Source organism: Triticum dicoccoides, chromosome 1A (genome assembly GCF_002162155.2).
Source record: "Triticum dicoccoides isolate Atlit2015 ecotype Zavitan chromosome 1A, WEW_v2.0, whole genome shotgun sequence".
In the NCBI taxonomy this organism is placed as follows: Eukaryota; Viridiplantae; Streptophyta; class Magnoliopsida; order Poales; family Poaceae; genus Triticum; species Triticum dicoccoides.
This window is the reverse complement of record NC_041380.1, coordinates 535,684,892-535,705,268: the sequence shown is the minus strand read 5'-3', so window position 1 is coordinate 535,705,268 and position 20,377 is coordinate 535,684,892. Positions and strand designations below refer to the sequence as shown.

The window sequence follows — 20,377 nt, the reverse complement described above, 5'->3', positions numbered from 1 at the left end:
TCTCCCGTCCCGTACGTGTGTTGAACGCGGAGGTGCTGTCCGCTCAGCACTTGGACATCGGTGATCCGAATCACGTTCGAGTACGACTCCATCATCACCAGCCCCTTGGCAAGCTTCCGCTCGTGATCTACAAGTGGTATGTAGATGCAAACTCTCTCCCTTGACTCGTTGCTTAGATGAACTCATAGATGGATCTTGGTGAAACCGTAGGAAAAATTTTAATTTTCTGCAATGTTCCCCAACAATATTAGGCATGGATTGGTTATCAAAGTATGAAGGGAATATTGAATGTGCTAGTAAGTCAATTTTGCTTACCACCCCAGAAGGGAGAAGGATCAAGTATGTATCCCGGCATGTGCCAAAGAGGACTCAAGTGAATTGCCTAACAGGAGTTGTGCAGGAGGAAGTACCAGTGGTAAGGGATTTCCCTGAAGTCTTTCCACAGGAGTTGCCAGGCATGCCACCGGATAGAAATATTGAGTTTTTTATTGAGCTATTGCCAGGCACAGGGCCAATATCAAAGAGACCATATAGGATGCCAGCAAAGGATTTGGTGGAAATTAAGAAACAGATTAAGGAGTTACTGGATAAGGGATATATTCGCCCAAGTTCTTCACCTTGGGGATCGCCAGTACTACTAGTGGAGAAGAAAGATGGGTCGTTAAGGATGGTTGTTGATTATCGAGGATTGAATGAAGTAACGATCAAGAACAAGTACCCACTACCAATGATCAATGATCTGTTTGATCAATTGCAAGGAGCTAAGGTATTTTCCAAGATCGATCTGCAATCAGGGTACCACCAATTGAAGATTCGAGAACAAGATATTCCGAAGACAGCTTTTACCACCAGGTATGGGCTGTATGAGTATACCGTTATGTATTTGGTCTGACTAATGCACCTGTCTATTTTATGAACATGATGAACAAAGTATTTATGGAGTTCTTGGATAAGTTCATCGTGATGTTCATTGATGATATCCTGGTTTACTCGAAGAATGAAGAGGAGCATAAGGAGCATTTGCGTTTGGTACTTGGAAAGCTCAGAGAACATCAATTATATGCCAAGTTCAGCAAATGTGAGTTTTGGTTGAAGGAAGTAGGATTTCTCGGACACGTTATATCCGGAGAAGGTATAGCAGTTGATCCCACAAAAGTTGATACCGTGACCAAGTGGGAAGCCCCAACAACAGTTGGAGAGATCCGGAGTTTTCTTGGACTCGCAGGATACTACCGGAGATTTATTGAGAATTTCTCAAAGATTGCGAAGCCTATGACTGAATTGTTGAAGAAAAATACCAAGTTCATATGGACGGAGGAATGTGAGGCTAGTTTCCAGGAGTTGAAGAAACGTTTGGTTACCTCACCAGTGTTGATTTTGCCAAACCAGACCAAAGATTATGAGGTGTATTGCGACGCTTCACGTCGAGGACTTGGAGCAGTGCTTATGCAGGAAGGGAGAGTTGTTTCATATGCCTCAAGACAACTGAAACCTCATGAGTTAAATTATGCCACGCATGATTTGGAGTTAGCAGTCGTAGTGCATGCTTTGAAAACATGGAGGCATTTCCTCATTGGAAATCATTGTGAGGTGTACACGGATCATAAGAGTTTGAAGTACATTTTCACACAGAAGGAGTTGAATCTCAGACAAGGAGATGGTTGGAGCTCATCAAGGATTATGATATGAAATTGCATTATCACCCCGGAAAGGCTAATGTAGTAGCTGACGCATTAAGCCGTAAGAGCCATGTCAATACGCTAATGACGGGAGAAATACCCAAGGAGTTAGCAGAAAATCTTCGTGAACTATGTGTGAAAATAGTTTCGAGAGGCTATGTAGCAGCATTAGAGATTCAGTCAACTTTGATGGATAGAATCAGGGAAGCTCAGAAAACTGACAAAGAGATTGCCGCTATAAAGGAGAAACTGAGCAAAGGAAAAGCTAAAGGATTTTGTGAGGATGAGCACGACACCCTATGATTTGAAGACCGCGTTTACGTACCCAATGACCCGGAGATCAGGAAGTTGATTTTGCAAGAGGCACATGATTCACCATATTCAATTCACCCAGGAAATACCAAGATGTATTTGGATTTGAAGGATATTTTCTGGTGGACCGGAATGAAGAAGGATATTGCGGAGTATGTAGCAGTTTGTGATGTATGTCAGAGAGTAAAGGCAGAGCATCAGAAGCCAGCAGGATTGTTACAACCATTGCCGATACCCCAATGGAAGTGGGATAAGTTAGGCATGGATTTTATCACGGGATTACCCAGGACTCGTTCAGGCTATGACTCAATTTGGGTTATAGTCGATCGGTTGACGAAGGTAGCTCATTTCATCCCGGTAAAAACCACTTACACTAGTGCTAAGTTGGCAAAGACATACATGACCAGGATCGTATGTTTGCATGGAGTTCCAAGGAGTATCGTATCAGATAGAGGAACCCAGTTTACCTCAAAGTTCTGGAAGCAGTTGCACGAAACTTTGAGAACCAGGCTAGAATTCAGTACAACTTTTCACCCACAGACAGATGGACAGACCGAGAGAGTCAATCAGATTTTGGAGGATATGCTGAGAGCTTGTGCACTAGATTATGGATCTAGTTGGGACGATAATTTGCCATATGCAAAGTTCTCTTACAACAACAGTTACCAAACTAGTTTAAAGATGGCCCCTTTCGAAGCTTTGTACGGAAGGAGGTGCAGGACACCGTTGTCGTGGGACGAAGTTGGAGACCGCCAGTTGTTTGGACCTGACTTGATTAAAGGAGTCTGAATAGAAGGTGAAATTGATTCACGATAGGCTCAAGGTAGCCCAGTTCAGACAGAAGAGTTATGCAGATTCTAAACGCAAGGAGACAGTTTATGAAGTCGGAGATAGAGCTTATCTTCGAATATCTCCACTTCGGGGAACAAAGCGTTTTGGAGTTAAAGAAAAGTTAGCGCCACGATTTGTAGGACCATATCGAGTTTTGGAGCGTATGGGAGAAGTGGCCTACAAGTTGGAATTGCCTGAAGGATTGTCAGGAGTTCATGATGTGTTCCATGTTTCTCAGTTAAAGAAGTGCCACGCGGAGATGGCTGACATACCATTGAGAGACACAGTGCCCTTGGAAAATATTCAGTTGGATAACAATTTGACCTGCGAGAAGAAACCAATTAAGATCCTCGAGTTTGCCAGCCGAGTTACCCGCAACAAGGTTATCAAGTTTTGCAAAGTTCAGTGAGCCACCACACAGAGGATGAAGCCACCTGGGAACGAGAGGACGATTTGCTCAAAGACCACCCTCACCTATTTTTTAGCCAACCCGAATCTCGAGGGCGAGATTCATCTTAAGGGGGGTAGGTTTGTAACATCCCAAATTTCCAATTTGGAATGTTATACATTAGATCATCATTGCATATCATATTTTATTTTGCATTTTGGTTGATCCTAGAAATTCTACGCAACTCAATGACCCGCAGAGAGAGTTGGGGATTTCGTTATTTTCATATTTGAGTTTTCTCAAATTTTGAGAATAGGATCATTTGATTTTATTTATTTTATCATCAATTATTTTTATTACAAAAATATGAGAGAGGGAATAAAATGACTTTCCCAAAATAAAGAAATATTGAGGATTTAATAATAAAATCAAATAAGTTTTTATTTTGAAGTTTTTCGGTGTTTTATTTGAATTTAAGAAAAATGTGTGTTTTTCAAAATTGCATTTAGGTCCCAAATAAATGTTCATCTTGTGCGGCTTGATTTTAGAAGCCCGTGAAAATTTATTTCGGAATTTTTGGAGTCCGTTTAGTATTTCTTTTTACTTTTTCTTCTGCGCGTAATTATTAAAAAAACCGATCTAGGGCCGTGTCCGACTAGGACTCCCGGCCCGTTAGGCTATTTAAGCCGGGGGGGAGGCCCAGCCAGAGCTAACCCTAGCCCGAGCCGCCCCAGCCCCAGCCACCACCGCACGCTCGCTGAGGTTCGCCGCCGCCTCAAAATCCGCGCCGTTTTTTTTCGGAAAACCGTTCGGTTTTTCCGTCGGTTTTTTTAGATTCGGTTGTTTTTAAATAGAACGGTTTTTCCAATTTATTTAAATAGTGAGCATTCGTCCGTTCGTTCGTTCTAGCGAACTTTCGTCGTTTTTCTTTTTCTCGGATTAAATCCGCGATTTTTTTGATCACGATTCCTGATCCGATTTTCGTTTTAGTATAACTTTTCGCTCGTTTATTGGATTCAGGCGATTCAAGCGCCAAGAGTTTCGTCTCAAAACCCTCTATCCGTTTAACCAACTTAAACAAAATTTTGCTACTATAAAAATTGCCCTAGATTCAGATTAGTAGAATGAAGTTGTTTTCTTTCGCCGTTTGACTTTCATTGCTTCGTTCGATTTGATTCTTTTTGCCAACCGGAGTTCTTAAGTTGAACCTTCTGGTTAGATCTCCTATTTGAGTTTTACCCGTGCATTAGATGAGTACTTATTGTATGCTTGTTTGTTTGTCTCTGATAGAATACCCGGAGTGCGCCGCTTGTTACTTCGAATCGCTAGGTTTCCCGGATCATCAGCAAGGCAAGTAACACTTTGATCATACCTTTCCTACTACCCAGTTTTATTGCATTAGATCAATCCTCACACATTGCATGGTTAGGATCTAACTAAATTGTGGGATGGAAAGTAGATGAGGTAGTACCTATTACCTGTTTATTATCAAACCTTTGGGAGTTACTTTTACGTTTGCTTATTATGCCATGCTATGCTAATAGACGTGGATTGAGTGAGTGATATCCATGACAGATGTGAGTTTTGATTAATTAATGGTTTATCTAAGATGGCAACTTAAACACACATCTAGGTGGATTGAGGCACCTGGGTATTCCAGGACTTGCCTGTTTTTTTTGGACCGTCACCCAGGCTCAAAGGGATCATGAGACTATTCATACTAGAAACTTCCGTGTGCAGCCACAAGCTATTATGGGCTCTAGCATAGTTGACTAAGTCGTGTGAACTCTTACAGTGATAAACTAGCAGATGTAGGGGTTGTAGGTGGTACGGTCTACCCATCGTAAGGTGCAAACGCTTCTGAAAGACTATGTCTTGGTCATCCGTTTCTCAAACACCATGTAGTGCGAGAAATCCAATGAAGGAGATCGAGTCTTGTGGGGAGAAGTGCGCAAACCTATGCAGAGTGTAATAAACTAATCATGGTTAGCCGTGTCCCCGGTTATGGACATCTTGAGTATCTAGTACCTGGATTATCATGTGAATCTCAACATGTTACTCTAAATTAATTTTGTTGGGTTATGTTTAATGATGATGTTTAATTGGAATTGAGAATGATGTCAATCATTCTCAATGTTTAACAACTACCAAGATAGTTAAATAAATTTATTCCTTTGAAGTAGGGAAAAATTGGCTTTACGCACAACTGTAACCATAGAGCTTTCCACCAGCCAAATATGCATATAGTATAGCTGTTTCATTCCATTACTCTCTATGTGTTACCTTGCCAGCATATTTCATGTGCTGACCCATTTCGGGCTGCAACGTTAATGTTGCAGACTTTTCAGACGACAATTAAGGAGTTTTAGGTCGTGGTTCTATACTCAGTGATGCCGTTGGAGTTGATGGACTCACTTATCTTCCAAGCCTTCCGCTGTTATCGTTATTAGATGGCCTTAAGCCATATTTATTGTAATAAGTTCTCTTTTGAGACACTCGATATAATAAGTGTGTGATTGCTACTCTGTTATAAATCCTCCGAGAACTATGTGGTGTCAGCATTACTGATCCAGGGATGACACCGGAGCATAGAGATCAGACTGTTTGAGGTCTGGTCTCTACAACTAGGCTTGGTTCTCTTCGGTTCCTGCTTGGACGAAGGACTTGCTGGAACAATTGGTGCAGGGAGCGAGAGCATCATTTTAGGCAGTACCGCTTGGCTTGGGGGATGTTGATCATTCATGAGAGCAGCCCCAGAAGCTACCCTATTCCTGTTCTTTTGTACCTCCTCCATAAAAACATCTTTATCTGAATCATACTCTGAGCTTTCCCGTTCCTAGCTGTACAGTGGGTGTGCATGGTCGAACGGCCTCCACCTCTACCAGTGCACCCCCTGCCACGGCTTCCCCTGAACCAGCTCGCCCCGAGATCCTTGAACACCAACGCCTTCGCAGGATGAATCCCGTCACGACATTCCTTAAACAAATGCCCCAAGTTGCCGCACACAGCACACCAATCCGACAATCTCTCGTACTTTACCCTGAATATGACTCGTTCTAGAGAATCCTTCTTTCTGACCACAAGTGAAACAGCGTTTTTGAGGGGTTTCGTCACATCAATCCTCACCCAAACACGAACGAAGTTACCTTCAAAGTCGTGCGATTTGGGTTCAGCAAATATGAATTCGCCCACTGTCGATGAAAGAGCCTTTACTTTAGGGAAGTATCCATCTGGTAGGTCATGGATCTGGATCCATATGTCAATTTTGTTTAGTTCAATCAATGAGGGCTTCGTGAACCCATCATACGCCGCGAGGGCCACCGCCTTCCCCTTGAAACTCCATAGTCCTTCTTCCATCACTCGTTCCCAATCACCCAAGCAAGAGAATTGCAGAGTGTAAAGATTATCCTCAAGCGGCCTGATCTGCACCTCTTGCGCCAGACCCCATGCTACCCACATATTCCTATAAAACCAATATTGACTGTAGGATTTGTCGGTGTGTACCCTGACGATCGCCATCCAGCGGGTCGCCTCCCCTGGCAACTCGCCTTCTTCCACCACCACATCCTGCAGTTCATCCTCCTTAAGCCCCAGCTCCACCATCATTGCTTCAAGATCCGATTTGCTTGTTCCCGAGCTTGACGCAAAAGATTCCATGATGCCCTAGCCCGAGATTGTCTGGATCCGCGGGCGGTATGAACCCTAACGCCGTCGCCGATCCCCCGACGACTCCATGGCACCACGGCCTTAGAGATCACCGGAAGGCAGCGGCGGAGCCAGCCTATAAGCGTTGGGTTCAAGTGAACCCAACGGAATTTGCCTGCTACGTGCGTGTAGGTACTTATTATTTGATCACTTGAACCCAGTACAAAATGGTCACTGACCCCATCAAATAAAGGGCCTCACGTGGATGGCTAAATAAAGGGCCCAAAAAGCCCATAAGCAAATGTCGATTAGTCCATTCCTAGGCCTAGACCATGATTAGCCTACAGAAAACACACGCAGCCGAACGCATAATCCCTCATCCGTTCGTTTTCAAATTCGCATCTCTCCTGATCGACTCTCCTCTTGCTCGGTGCCTCGGCCGCCGCACGCCGCCAGCAAGCAGGTTGCTGCAGATCCACAACAACTACAACTGTAGCCCAAAAATTATGGCAACTAGATTACGTCGCCACATCTTCCCTCCCTTGTACATGTTCTATCTAGACTATTTGCCTAGCACTGTAGTATTTTTTTGCCCTAGGTTTTTTATTTGTTTTTCTCGATGGACTTTGATTGATCTAGGCTATCAAACAGTATTTTTCAAAGAGAACTCTGTCATCAGATCCAGATATCTGATACAGGCATCTCAATGTCACTCATTAGACGTAGGTATGTCTTGCACTTTTCAGTTTTTAATTCAACATAATATGTGATAATGTATTTCTTATTGTTATATTGTTTATGGGTGCTATAATTTTTGTCGCAATTAGACTTTAATCTTCAAAAATTAATATAAAGTTCTCATAGAGTGAATGAGTGAACCCAATGGTCAAATTTTCTGGCTCCGCCCCTGCCGGAAGGGTAGGACAATAGGGGAGAGAAGTCTCTACGGGAGGTCAGCCACCGTCGCCAAGAGTACGAGAAACCCTAACGAGAGGGGAGGGAGGAAGATGTAAGGGCAACTCCATCGCGCGACCCTATCTTTGTCCGGGTGTGTCCGTTTTGGGGTAAAACGGACGAATATCGCGGCCCAATGCGCGGCCTCAAACGGACAAATGTCCGGATTTCGTCCGTTTTCGACTCATCCCCGGCCCAAACTTGCGCTCGGTTTGGGATGAAACGGACGCGCGCGGACGGCCTCGACGCACGCCCTTGTCCCCCTCCCCGTGGCCCGCCTGTCGGGGACACTAGTAATCCCTTCGCTCCCAACGCTTCCACCCTCTCTCCCAGCCCCGCCCCACCGTCGGCGCCGCCGCTATTCTCCGGCCGCCTCCTCACCGCGCAGTCCCTGGCCGTTCATACCAAACCACGTCTTCGCCGTAGTTTTGGCCGTCGATCGGAGGAGGTTTGGCCGTCACCGTCTTTGCCGGTGGGAGAGGGGACACGACAGCCGGTGACGTACCACGGCGGCCGCGACAGATTCCGACGAGAGCTCCAGAGCGGCCAGTAGTCGGCCGGCAACCACCCCTGATGCATCGAGATGATCATCGCGGCCTCTTCGCCACCACGACCGCAAGGTGTTCGACATTTTGCCAACAAAGATATGGACAGTGGAGACGAGTTTTTCTTCCATCACTTCCTTTGTTCATCGGATGATTCGTCGTCGGATGATGATGATCTTGTGGTGGTTGCATTGGTCGTTCACGACCATATTCAACGGCAGCTTCCTCGGTATAGGGGGTCAGTCCCTGGTTGTGCTCCCAACCTGAACCGCAATAGGGAGAGAGGCCACGCCCTGCTCTATGCTGATTACTTTTCCAACACCCTGCTCCTTAAGCCGGATAAATTCCGTCGCCGTTTTCGAATGGCAAGGCATGTGTTCAATCGTATCCGAGAGGGAGTGGTTGCTCATGACCCATACTTCGAGTGCAAGACGGATGCCCTTGGCAAGCTTGGATTCTCCTCTTACCAGAAATGCACCGCGGCCATCTGCATGCTTGCATATGGAATTTCAGGCGATCTGGTGGATGAGTATGTGCCTATGAGTGAGACAACATGTCTGATATCAATGTACAAGTTTTGTCAGGCTGTGATCGAGGTGTTTGGCCCAGAGTACTTGAGGCAGCCAACTGCAGCTGATACAGAGAGATTGTTGGCGACCAACGAAGCTAGAGGCTTTCCAGACATGCTTGGCAGCATAGATTGTATGCACTGAGAGTGGAAGAACTGCCCATTTGCTTGGCAGGGCCAGTACAAGGGGCATGTCAACGTGTGCACTGTCATATTAGAAGCGATGGCTTCGCAGGATCTTTGGATATGGCATTCTTTCTTTGGCATGGCAGGTTCTCACAGTGATATCAACGTGCTGCAACGTTCTCCAGTCTTCGCAAGGCTTGCAGAAGGCCACTCCCCACCTGTCAACTTTGAGATCAACGGCCACCAGTTCAACAAGGGATGCTATCTAGCTGATGGTATATATCCTCGGTGGTCAACTTTTGTGAAGACAATCTCAAAACCCCAAGGTGAGAAGAGAAAGAGATTTGCCCAAATGCAAGAAAGTGTTAGAAAGGATGTGGAACGTGCTTTTGGTGTGCTTCAATCCCGGTGGGGTATCGTTCGAAACCCTGCACTGTTATGGGATGAAAGGAAGCTTTGGGAGGTGATGACTGCTTGTATGATCATGCACAACATCATCGTCGAGGACGAGCGTGATGAGAGTATCTTCGACCAAGGATTTGATTATCAAGGTAAAAATATTGAGCCCCTGCACCAAGACCCGGCCACATTTAAACAATTTGTGCAATTCCACCATGAGATGCATGATTGGCACAGTCATTTGGATCTTCAAAATGACTTGGTTGAGCATGTGTGGGATCACATTGGCAACCAGCAGACGTATTGGTTCATTTTATGTTCAGTCAAGACAATTTCGATTTGATTGTAAAACTTTTTTATTAAGGACAATTTTAATTGGATTGTAAAACTATTTTAATTTTCAGACAAATATTTGAACGTGCAAACTAGTTTTGATGAGAATATAGGCATTTTCGGCCATAACGGACAGAACAAGGCAAACGGATGCAGCCGCGCGCTGGACGCACGGTCACTGCATCCCAGGACACGACTCCAATTCGCTATCAAAACGGACAAAATCCGGACAAAACGAAAGTCACGCAAGAGTTGGCCTAATAATTGCTAAATGTGCCACCTCCAAGGCACAACACCAGCCCGAGAGTCCCAGACTGCTCTTCGATCCATGCGTTGCCCCAGACCGCACCCAAGACCCCAATCCCGTGCGCGCACCTGGCTGCGCCCGCGGCTGGTCCCGTCACGAACCGCGCGGCCCCCGAGGAGATGAGAGGCACAGTGGGGCGCCTCGTGAGCCTTTCCTGTGTCGGTGTCGGTGTCGGAGTACTGTACTACAGTAGTGCGCCACAGACAAGAGTCCAGATCAAAGTGGACTCCGCGCTCTGGCTCCGAGCACGAGACCCACCCTCCGTCGGTCGCCGCGATATTTCTCCTTGCCCGACATCCGTCCAAGCTCCATGTGCCGCCGCAGCGCGCCGCACCGGAAACCCCCAAAACTCCACCGTGCATGCACACACAAAACAAGCTCAACACGGAGCATGGCATCATGGGTGGGGTGGGTCGCCCTGATGATGCGAGGCCGTGACCGACAGGCCCAGCGCCAAGACAAACACGAGACGCGGTGATCATGAGCTAGCAGCACAAAAGTGGCATGCAAACAGACGAGGTTGGAACGACAACACATAATTATATGTCTCGGAACACCGTCACCGCTACGAGAAGGAAGAAAGAATCCCCTACCAGATCTCATCAACTCTACCACGACCCGCACCGGTACAGACACCACATGGGGTGGTCAGCTTAATAAGAGTGCTAGTACTCATGGACAGACACACACACACTACGCTACCAGTACGTCCGATCGAACCATCAAAACGACGCCGGAAATGCAGGCGAGCGAGCGGGCACAAAAGCGGCGGGGGCGCGCGGCGCCGCACCCGCATTGCCGACGCGCGGCCAGCCAGTGGTCACCACCGCATCAGATGAGGTGGAGGAGGAGCGGCGCGGCTGCCGCCACGAGGAGCCCGGCGGAGGCCACGCGGCGACCGACGGCGGCTGCGTTGTAGTCCTGGTTCATGCCCGACGGGCCGTACGCGCCGCCGCCGAAGGGGCTCCCCGGCATCCCGGTGCTGGTCGCGCCCGGCGGGGTCATGCTCCCCATGCCGCCGGTGCTGACGCCCGTGCCTGTCCCGGTGCTGCCTGTGCCGGTGCTGACGCCCGTGCCTGTCCCGGTGCTGCCTGTGCCGGTGCCCATGCCGCCGGTGCCCATCCCTGTGCCGCCGGTGCCCATGCCGCCGGTGCCTACGCCGCTGCACAAGGAAAGAAACATACACAAAGCGCGCACACACAGCGTCCGTCAGTACAGTACATTGCACGGCGGAATGTCTCACACGTCCCATCTTCAAGAAAGCGAGAAAGTTGCTTGGAATCTATCTATCTATTGCATAATGCGGATGCAATGATGCCGACGCGCTTGCCCAGGTCCGATGCCACTTTGAACGGATGGCATTCGGCGAAAGACGGGTGTATCTTTAAGGTCGGACTAGAGATATCCGATTCAGACGCCTTTTTGGTTCACATGGGCAAAGCAAGAACTCAAGAACAGTAGCCCAAAGGGAGAACACGTCCAGCTACTAGAGCGGACATCAGCAGTGGCACTACTACCATGTGAAGATGCATACTATGTTGTTAAGCTGCAGATGTACTGTAATATTCGTGCATCATTAGTGGGCACGGCACATATTCCTCGAATCTACTTTGACAGCCTTTGCCAATGATTTTTCAGATCAGATTTGTGTTTGCATATTGCAAGCTGAAACACGGTACTACTACGCACTTCAGTATACAGGTCTGGTAGCGCTGGGTAACTCTGGTAACCATGAACTCTGAACTAGGAACACCTAGCTGAATGAACTATCATGTGCGTACGTGGTGTATGTGCGGCCGTGTGAAGAATCTAGATTACGGCGCACTAATAAGAATAACCCAAGTAAACTATGCCGAGCGACTGGTGACAGCAGTCAGGGGCAGTCCTGCATCTCGCTTATTAAGATACTCTATATACTTGCCAGATTCAAGTAGTCCAATCCAATCAGGAGTATTAAAAGGGAAATGCCCGTAAATCTATTATTAAACAGCTTCATTGATCTAGTAGAGTGGTAAGCATGTTCTAAGCCAAGCAAGCATGTGGGAGGAAGAGCATAGATGGGAGGGGCTATTAACCTAGCGCTGGCGGGGTACTTGCAGGATCCGGCGCTGGGGTCGGCGGCGACGAGGGTGGCGACGCCCATGAAGTCGCAGGTGGCGCCCATGCCGGCGTTCTTCTGGTAGTAGCTGTTGCAGGCGTAGGAGCAGTGGGCGACGACGGAGGAGGGCTGGAAGCAGGGCCCGCTGGAGGTGATCTGGGTGCAGTCGGCGCCCTTGCCGCACGCGTAGTCGATGGCCTTCTGCATCGCCGCCGGGTTCGCGTCCGACTTGCACACGCAGTACATCGCATCTGCTCACCCACTCAAACAGCAATAATAAGCCGGTTAGCTCACGAATCTGACAATGAAATAAATCTCTGTCGTTCTACAGTTACGGAGAATGGGGAAAACTAAGCACAAATAGCAAGAACACCATCTAGCATCTCTGATCTAGGGACAGCAACAGTTCAAGAACATACTACAAGGGAAAGTTTGTTGGAGATGTTGCATAGGACATTCAAGAAGTGCTCTAGAGCAAGAAAGATTCAGGTCCAGGGAATGAATGGAAAAGAAATAAACCCAGGAACTCAATCTAGACGGTCAAAAACTACTATGTTTGCGCAGGGCGAGCTGGGCCGCTGACCTGAGCCGGTGAACATGGCGACCAAGAGCACGAGCACCAGAGGAACCGCCATTGCAGCAGCAGAAGGGAGCTTTCGCTCTCGCTCTCTCGCCGACGCCTCGCCGAGGTCCGAGCAAGCAAGAAGAGAGGAGGGGAACGGAGGAGGCTAGTCGGCGTGGCGTGGGAGAGTGGGGAGTGTGGTAGTGTGTGCAGTGCGGTCAAGCTCCCGAGCGCGGCACCCTTTTTATCGGCGAACACGGGCCACACAAGCCCGCATCGAGCCGTTCGTTGGCCCGCCCCCTGGAGGTGGAGGTGGAGGTGTCTCTGGAGGCGTCGGCGTGCGACCGTGCGGCAGTGTCCTTGCCACGGGGTGACGAGCCGGGCCGTGTCCGCATGCCAACGGCTTTATTTCGCTCGCTCGCTCGCATCAAGCGGCGGTGGTGAGTCATGGGTGGATCGTCCTGTGCGGCTCGTGCAAAGGCGTGCAGAGAGCTCTGGCCGCGCTGTCCCGCTTTGGCGCGGCATGGGTGGGAGTGGCCGATGCGGCGGGCATGCGGCACTGTGCTCCTGCGCGGCTAAATTTCGTGTTTTGACCATTTTCTAAAACATATTTAAGATTCGATCTTAATCTGAATTTTTTTTTGAGATCTGTCTCTTTTGCTACCGCAAGAGACCATGACGGTAGAGTTGCATGCCCTATCGCCAAAAAAACTCCTAAGTATTGAACACATTGCGTGCTCATGCCTACCGCAAAGCACCTTGGCGATAGCCTGCACAACCCTACCGCCAGAGAGCCCGGTTGGCGGTAGCAATGTTTCCTACCGTCAAAGTCTATGACGGTAGGCTATTAGACCCTACCGTCGTGGACTCTGACGGTAGCAAAAGGGTTAAATCTCGAAAAAAAATAAAACAGGGTCAAATCTCGAATAGGTTTATCAAAATACGAAAATTTGCCCTCCTGCGCTCGCCCGGGATGGCTTTATTTCTCCACCAAACCCAGTACTACTACTCCTACTCGCGCAGTGTGCATGCGGTGGTGAGCCACTGTCAAAAATAAAGCGAGGACGGCCAGTCGGCAGTGCGGATTAACGGTCGGATGGTGTACTTGGTGCTCTTTATTTTTGCTCCATCTTTTTATTACTAGATTCTGCACTAGTCCAGCGTGGATTGACAGTGAAGTGCTTTTGTTTCCCCGTATGATGGGTGCTCTCACATGGCCTGATGCGTCGACTGTTTTCTGGGTGTTTCTCACATGGGACGTTTACCCTCTTCCTGTGTCCTCTTGCTTCATGGTTTGCTGTGTCCTTCACATGTGGGCACTGGCCCGTCGTGTACATGGCAAAAATGGCTTGTTTCTTGTGAGTGGTAGGGACCTATGTCTAACATGTTTACAAATGCACTGCAGTTATTTGTTCAAAATAGTAATCACTATGCCTATCAACATTTAGAGTCATCCCGCAAAAAGACCATCAATCAGACTCACAACAATCAACTTGGAACGGAAGCACAAACAGGGGTAAAATAGCAAATAACGTGGCAGATGCTTTTTTTTTTGATCGTAATAACTTTATTCCTCAGATAATAGCAAGGTCATTTACATAGTTTTGAAGAATAAAATCAGGGACGAAAGTCTCCCAAACCTCAGAAGTACTATTGCTAAAACAATGTTTTGCTAATCCATCCGCTATCATATTTGCCTCTCTGCTACAGAACTCATAGCTAATACATGCAAACTCCATTGCCAAGAGGGAGCACTCTGCCACCACAGGAGCATCCACTCCCATATAAGCATCCGGGTCAGATATAGCTTCCAAAGCGTTCATACAATCCGACTCAATGATGAGATTTTTGCATCCCAGATTCGCTGCCAAGTATAGTCCAGAACGGATGGCCATTAGCTCAGCTGATCCCGCGCTTGAGACATGAGGTAATGCTAATGTTGCCGCTCCCAGAAATTTGCCCTGATCGTCACGGGCTACAACTCCACAAGCTCCACTAAGGTTCTCCTCATGAAATGATGCATCAACATTCACCTTTATAACTCCCCTACTTGGCTTCTTCCACACTTGATCATTCTTGCGGATGGGCTGGTTTGGTGTATTTACACGGACAAAATTGGTAGCAAGTACCCGAATTGAGATTGCTGATTGCTCTGGAGTTGGGACAGTCTCCCCCATCACAACTTGCCTCCTTTGCCACCATATAAACCACATGGCCACCAGGATGAGCTCGGCAGTGGGAATATCATGTGTAGTCATATCCAGGCGGATCAGAATGTCCAAAGTGATAGACCAGATGCATTTAATAGGAGAAACGTCTCCGCAATGATAAGAGCAACTCGAATAGCTCCCATAAAGAAAATTCTGTAAAAAAACATTTTATGGGATGACAGTAAATTTTTAGGGAAGTTGTCTAACAGCTACTTTTCTCAGTTCCTGCAAACCTCTTCCCCTCAAAGGTTCTTGAGCGGAGGCGTGGCTGCACAGGGAAGCCTGGTGACAGCGGCTAGAGCGTGGAGGCGAGGCAGGGGAGGGGGCTGGGTTGTGGGTCGCAGCAGCGGGATGCGGCCTCGCGGTGACAGAGTCCAAAGCGGGAGGCAGGACATGGAGGAGGTTGAGTTGCGACGTGCGGCCTCGTTGCGGCAGAGGCTAGAGCTAGAGCTGGTGCAAGGGAGGAGGCGCGGCGCTGACCCCGTATGGCAGGGCGAGGAGCTCCTCTCCTGAAGTTTTAGCCCGCCAAAATTACTACTCCCTCCATTCCCTTATACAAGGCCACTATGAAAAATATAATTTGCATCTATACAAAGCCACTAATTGTAATCGAGGCAAAAATTAATAATGTTTTCTCGTATTACCAATTGTTTTAATACATTGTACGTAAGAGTAAGTGCAACCGGATATTAACATAACACATTATAATACACAACATATAAATTTGAACTCACATATGAATGATATTTAAGATGTGGGTTTTACTCTCACCGGCCATCCATTGGAAATCAAATTAATACTACAAAAAAACAGATGAATGCATGGTATACACCACGCAAAACTCATGTGGATAGCGAAGTACTCCATCTACAAAGAGAATTGAACTTTAGGACCATGCTACCTTACCTTGAACCAAAACAATATAGTAAAAAATGTTTATTCTTTTGCAAGAAAAAAACTTGAGATGATTAAAATATGGAAGAGCCTGGAATAAATAAGAAGTGTATGTGTTATTCGCATATTATGGCATGTGAATGATAACATAAAAATGAATGTCAATTCTTTTAATAGATTTTTTTGGAGAATTAAAGTACTCCCTCCATCCCAAAATAAGTGTCCCAACTTTACTACAAAGTTGTAATCAAGTTAAGGCATTTATTTTGGGACGAGGGAGTATGGAATAATCTAGACGACGGGAGAAGTATCTCTGTTTTGAGGTTTGTGCATACTGTGATTGTGTATAAGCTCAAGTATGGAACCTTCTAAATTAGTACACATGGCACAATCCAGTGTAGTGGAGATAATATGCGACGGTCAACACTACTCGGAATTGGCACCTCTCAACCATTGGATCAGCTTCGCCCAACAACCGACATTCAAAGATATCCATACACTATACAGTGGTATACATAAAAGGAAGGCTATGTTCATGTAGATGTGAGGGGAGATGGGCGGAATTATACGGGAATCCGTGAAAAAATCGGATTTATGAGAGTTGTTTGAGGGCTTTTTTGCATATCTTCCCGTAAATAGTAGTTTTTTTTTACAGAATACGGGGTCTATTGAAGTTGCTCTAGCTAGACTCACTATTGATCACCCATATATACATTGCATATGAATAAGATTACAAATCTAATTATTGAGTACTTTCCGAGTGCTAAAAAGAACTAGATTTATAGAGCATGTGATGTAAAGATGGATATGCATATAAACATACAGACATTAGGAGAATTGAAGTTGTTTTGATATTCTACAAATCTTTGGTGTTCCTATGAAAAATGATTCTTCAGTTCAGTTGTAGCTTATGAATATATAGAGTGTTGTTGCATACATAGGCGCCTCGCCACCCTGAATGTCTCTCTCTTTAGATCAACAAAATAAAAATGTATATGTGTAACGTAGGCTTTGAAAGCATACAAACAATTAGTTCGAAGGATAGTAGGCATATGAAGATGTACCCTAAGGTGAAAGCTTTGCGCTTCTGACGTTTCGCTTCAAGAAAAAAATGTGACATGAGGTTTGAGCTCGTGTTGACTGTGCTTTGATATGCAGGGGAATAATTGATAAGATATATGCATATCTTTTCCTTCCATCATTGTTTTCCCTGTATCTTTCTGCTTTGGTGTTCTCATACATGTTTATTTCATGAATTGTCCTTGACGAATTGATTTTTTTCAATATATAGTGAGAACACATGTCATTAATAATCTAGATAATGACACTGTTAATTGGATTTTTTTTTTCTGACAAAACCACCGTGTCTTGTCAAATAATAATCCATGTCCGAGATTTGCAACAGGGAAAATAGCTAAATATGATTATTTATATTACAATATCATGCCACGCAATATTGAATTGAACATTATGTCTCACTCACGGTGGCATCATTGCTCACAATATCATGTCATCATTGTCACTGACTCACAATTTATGATGAGATCCACCCACAGTTCACTATAGCCAAACTTTAGCATCATTGCTCTCAAAATTTCATTTCACTCTATCATAATCCTTATGCATATCCAACTTAACAACATATTACTCATCTTTACATGTTCTTTTTATTCTATATACTATGCATGCATTCACATGCCATCAAAACATTATTAGTTATGAGTCAGTCTGCCACGAATGCACTTTGAGTTGGAACAATTATTTCTTGCAAATCGAATTTAAACGACTAGATAAATACATTTTTTAAACAACATTACAAATCCACGCGCCCCTCCTGTGGGCTGGCCCAGCAAGCGAAGCTCGTCCAGCTCAGAGCTCACTCACACATCACTCGGGAGAAACTGGTCAACATGGTTGGCCTGTTAACCAGCTGCCATTAACTTTTTGGAAATCTTAAAATTGAAATTTATTTTGCCAATTTTTTACAATATTTAATAGAAAGTTCATGAATTTCAAAAAGTTAAAAAGACCACAAATTTGAAAAAGCTTCTTAAATTAGAATTTTTTGTGAATTTGAAAAATTCCCAAATTTAAGAATTATTCATAGATTTTAAAAAGCTCATGAATTTCAAAAGGTTCATGTTAAAAAAATGGAAAAAGTTCACAAATTGAAGAGAACTTCACGAAATTAGAGAAGAAGTTCACGAATTCAAAAAAGTTTGTGCAATTAAAAAGAAGAAGAATGAAAAATGAAAAATCCAACAAAACCGGACGTAAAACTAATCCAAAAACCATTAACCAAAAAAAGAAAATGGGACCTTCTAGAAGCTTCTCAAAACCGGGACGAGCATCTAGTGAGACTGCCTTAGATGGGCCGGTCCATTGCTATGCAGGGTGCGCACCATGTAGGCTTAACGCTATAAGCAGCGCCTTTTGTGCTGAATAGGATCAGGAGGTTGCTTTTTTAGTTTTTTTAGTGGAAATTGGGGGTTAGAACCACCAATTGAGGACCGCTTGTTCGGGAGCCTCCCCAAAAGTCAGTTGGGATATGTTGACGTGCTCTCAATCGCTGCCACAGGTCGCGCTCTAGGCGCTCCCTCCAAATTTTATTTTTATTTTTATTTTTGCACGTGTTTTCGGCTTTTTATATGATATTTTCCCCGGTTTTATTGGTCTTTCGTTTTTCACATGTCTTTCTTAGCTTTTGAAAAAATATGCGAAAAAATGTGTTTCTTTTTCGTTCGCGAGGGCACGGTTTTGCTTCATCGAAAGGCACGGTCGTGCCTGTTGAAAACAAAAAAAAACGCGTCTTTTTTTTCCTTCCGCGAGAGGTACTGTCGTGCCTCACGAAAATGAAGAAAAAACGCATTCCTTTTTTCCTTCGCTAGAGGCACGGTTTTGCTTCCGTGAGAGACATGGTCGTGCCTCTCGGAAACAACTCTCGGAAAAGGAAAAAAATGTGCTCCTGGTATGGTTTTTCATCCTTTTTTCGTGAGAGAAAAGTTTGTCAAAACCTATTAACATGGGATTTAATTTTGAAGATCTCAATGTGAGGAATCCAACATGAAAATGATTTGAGATTTGGATGCACAATTTAATAGATAAAACATTTTAAATAAACGGATCTTCAATAAAGGGGAAAACTCCCGTGTTGCGACAAGTGACGCACATGCAACACGCCGCTTGTTGTAACCTGGGGAGGTGGAAGTGATCTTTTGGAGAAGTATTCCTCAATTAGTGATTTCAGGGATTTGCTGAGTAACATCGTGTGACTCGTGTTAAAGAAAAAACATCGTGTGACTCAACCTGGGCTTCCCCTCGTACCCACACGGACGGCCTACTAAGTTGAACGACCATGTAAAAAAAAACCTGAGTTGAACAACCACGGGCCGTTAGTAGGCCACCATCCCCCGTGTCCCCATGCCTTTCCTCTAAGCCTCACCCGACCCACCACAGTCTCTTCGTCTCGGTCACCGGGCTCCCCAACGAGGGTTCGGGTATGGAGGCGGCCGCCGACGAGGAGCAGGAGGGGCTGTCCGCGCAGTCGCCGGCACAGGCGCCGCCTTCATCAGCGTCCTCCCTTCCAAAGGTCCCTCGCCGTTCCTCCCGACTCCCCCCGCCCCCTCCCCCACCTCACCCCCTCCTCTGTTTTCGCCTCTGAAGATCGCGCGTGGTCTCGTGGCCTGATGCGTTTCCCTCGTATCGCAGGAGCAGTCGCAGGTGGAGCTGGAGCTGAGGCTGCTCCAGGCTCTCGAGTTCTACCCTCCCTCCAAACTCAAAGGTGTGATGCTTCGCCGTTGTGGATACCCGTAACGCATCTGTCTGTCTTAGTGGCCGTGACTTCATTTGTGTATGTGCCACACGAGTAGTTAGTCTTTCAATCATGGCTGACCTAATTGCTAATTCTGTGGATAGCCAACCTATGGGACACTGAAAGAGAAACACAACGACTGAGCCTCCATAGTAGTGTAGTAATAGTACTATCGTGTCCTTTCTCGGTTTCTCCCATGATGAAACAAGTTCACTGCTGCTGTTGAGGATCTCCAACTTTTTTCCTATGATGCTATGAATTTTATGGTCAGGGTTTCAGCTAAAGTAGGTTGACTGGAGTCCATTCTTTGTACCTAGTTAGTGTATGAGGAAAATGGGCCTCTGAGGAAATAAGTACAGAATTTCAGGCGAGCTGTGTACCCCTGCAGGGCCTCCTGTATCATTACTGTTGTGAAAAATGGGGAAACAACTACATACTTGTGCTGTCATTTTAAGCAAAAGGAAAAGGCATTTAACCGAGTATACTCTGAGTGTGTCATAAAGCCTTGCTTGGTCAGGCTTAAGAGCCAACCATATCCTGCAATTTAGATACTTGATAGTTCCAGAGTAGGACACATTTCAAAAAATACTAGTGTAAAAAAGGCTCTTATATTATGGGCCGGAGGGAGTACTTTAGGATTAGGAGCACTCTTTTACTATTATGTTTTTGTCGTGATGACCGGTGTTTTGGTTACCGAACATTAAAAAAATTACCT

At 46.0% G+C, this 20,377-nt stretch overlaps 2 protein-coding genes and 1 long non-coding RNA gene across 5 annotated transcripts in view; 1 reads left to right on the top strand and 2 right to left on the bottom strand.

The window, feature by feature from the left end:
- Positions 1–10,568: 10,568 nt before the first annotated feature.
- LOC119286759 (PLASMODESMATA CALLOSE-BINDING PROTEIN 4-like) lies at positions 10,569–13,108 on the bottom strand. 2 transcript variants are annotated; one of them, XM_037566214.1, is made up of 4 exons: positions 12,769–13,107; positions 12,163–12,436; positions 11,179–11,249; positions 10,569–11,139 (listed from the first exon to the last, which is right to left on the bottom strand). In XM_037566214.1, exons 1-4 carry the CDS (start codon positions 12,818–12,820, stop codon positions 10,919–10,921), a joined length of 618 nt encoding a protein of 205 aa, XP_037422111.1. In that variant the 5' UTR covers positions 12,821–13,107; the 3' UTR covers positions 10,569–10,918. The 2 variants fall into 2 exon arrangements, with proteins under 2 accessions (XP_037422111.1, XP_037422106.1); XM_037566209.1 differs by having other exon boundaries at positions 10,569–11,249; positions 12,769–13,108.
- Positions 13,109–15,646: 2,538 nt separating this feature from the next.
- The window catches only part of LOC119286740, an 18,494-nt gene continuing 13,763 nt past the window's right edge, over positions 15,647–20,377 (bottom strand). The window contains exon 4 of one of the 2 annotated variants that reach the window (XR_005140640.1): positions 15,647–15,824. This is a non-coding gene — a long non-coding RNA (uncharacterized LOC119286740). Of the gene's footprint in view, positions 15,825–17,457; positions 17,771–20,377 lie in introns of those variants that run through there. The other variant, XR_005140642.1, reaches the window with a different exon arrangement.
- Positions 19,281–20,377, top strand: part of LOC119286730 — a 4,297-nt gene continuing 3,200 nt past the window's right edge. Inside the window, exons 1-2 of the mRNA XM_037566177.1 lie at positions 19,281–19,440; positions 19,560–19,632. Of these exons, the coding sequence (XP_037422074.1) occupies positions 19,351–19,440; positions 19,560–19,632 (163 nt within the window). The 5' untranslated portion in view covers positions 19,281–19,350. The remainder of the gene's footprint in view (positions 19,441–19,559; positions 19,633–20,377) is intronic.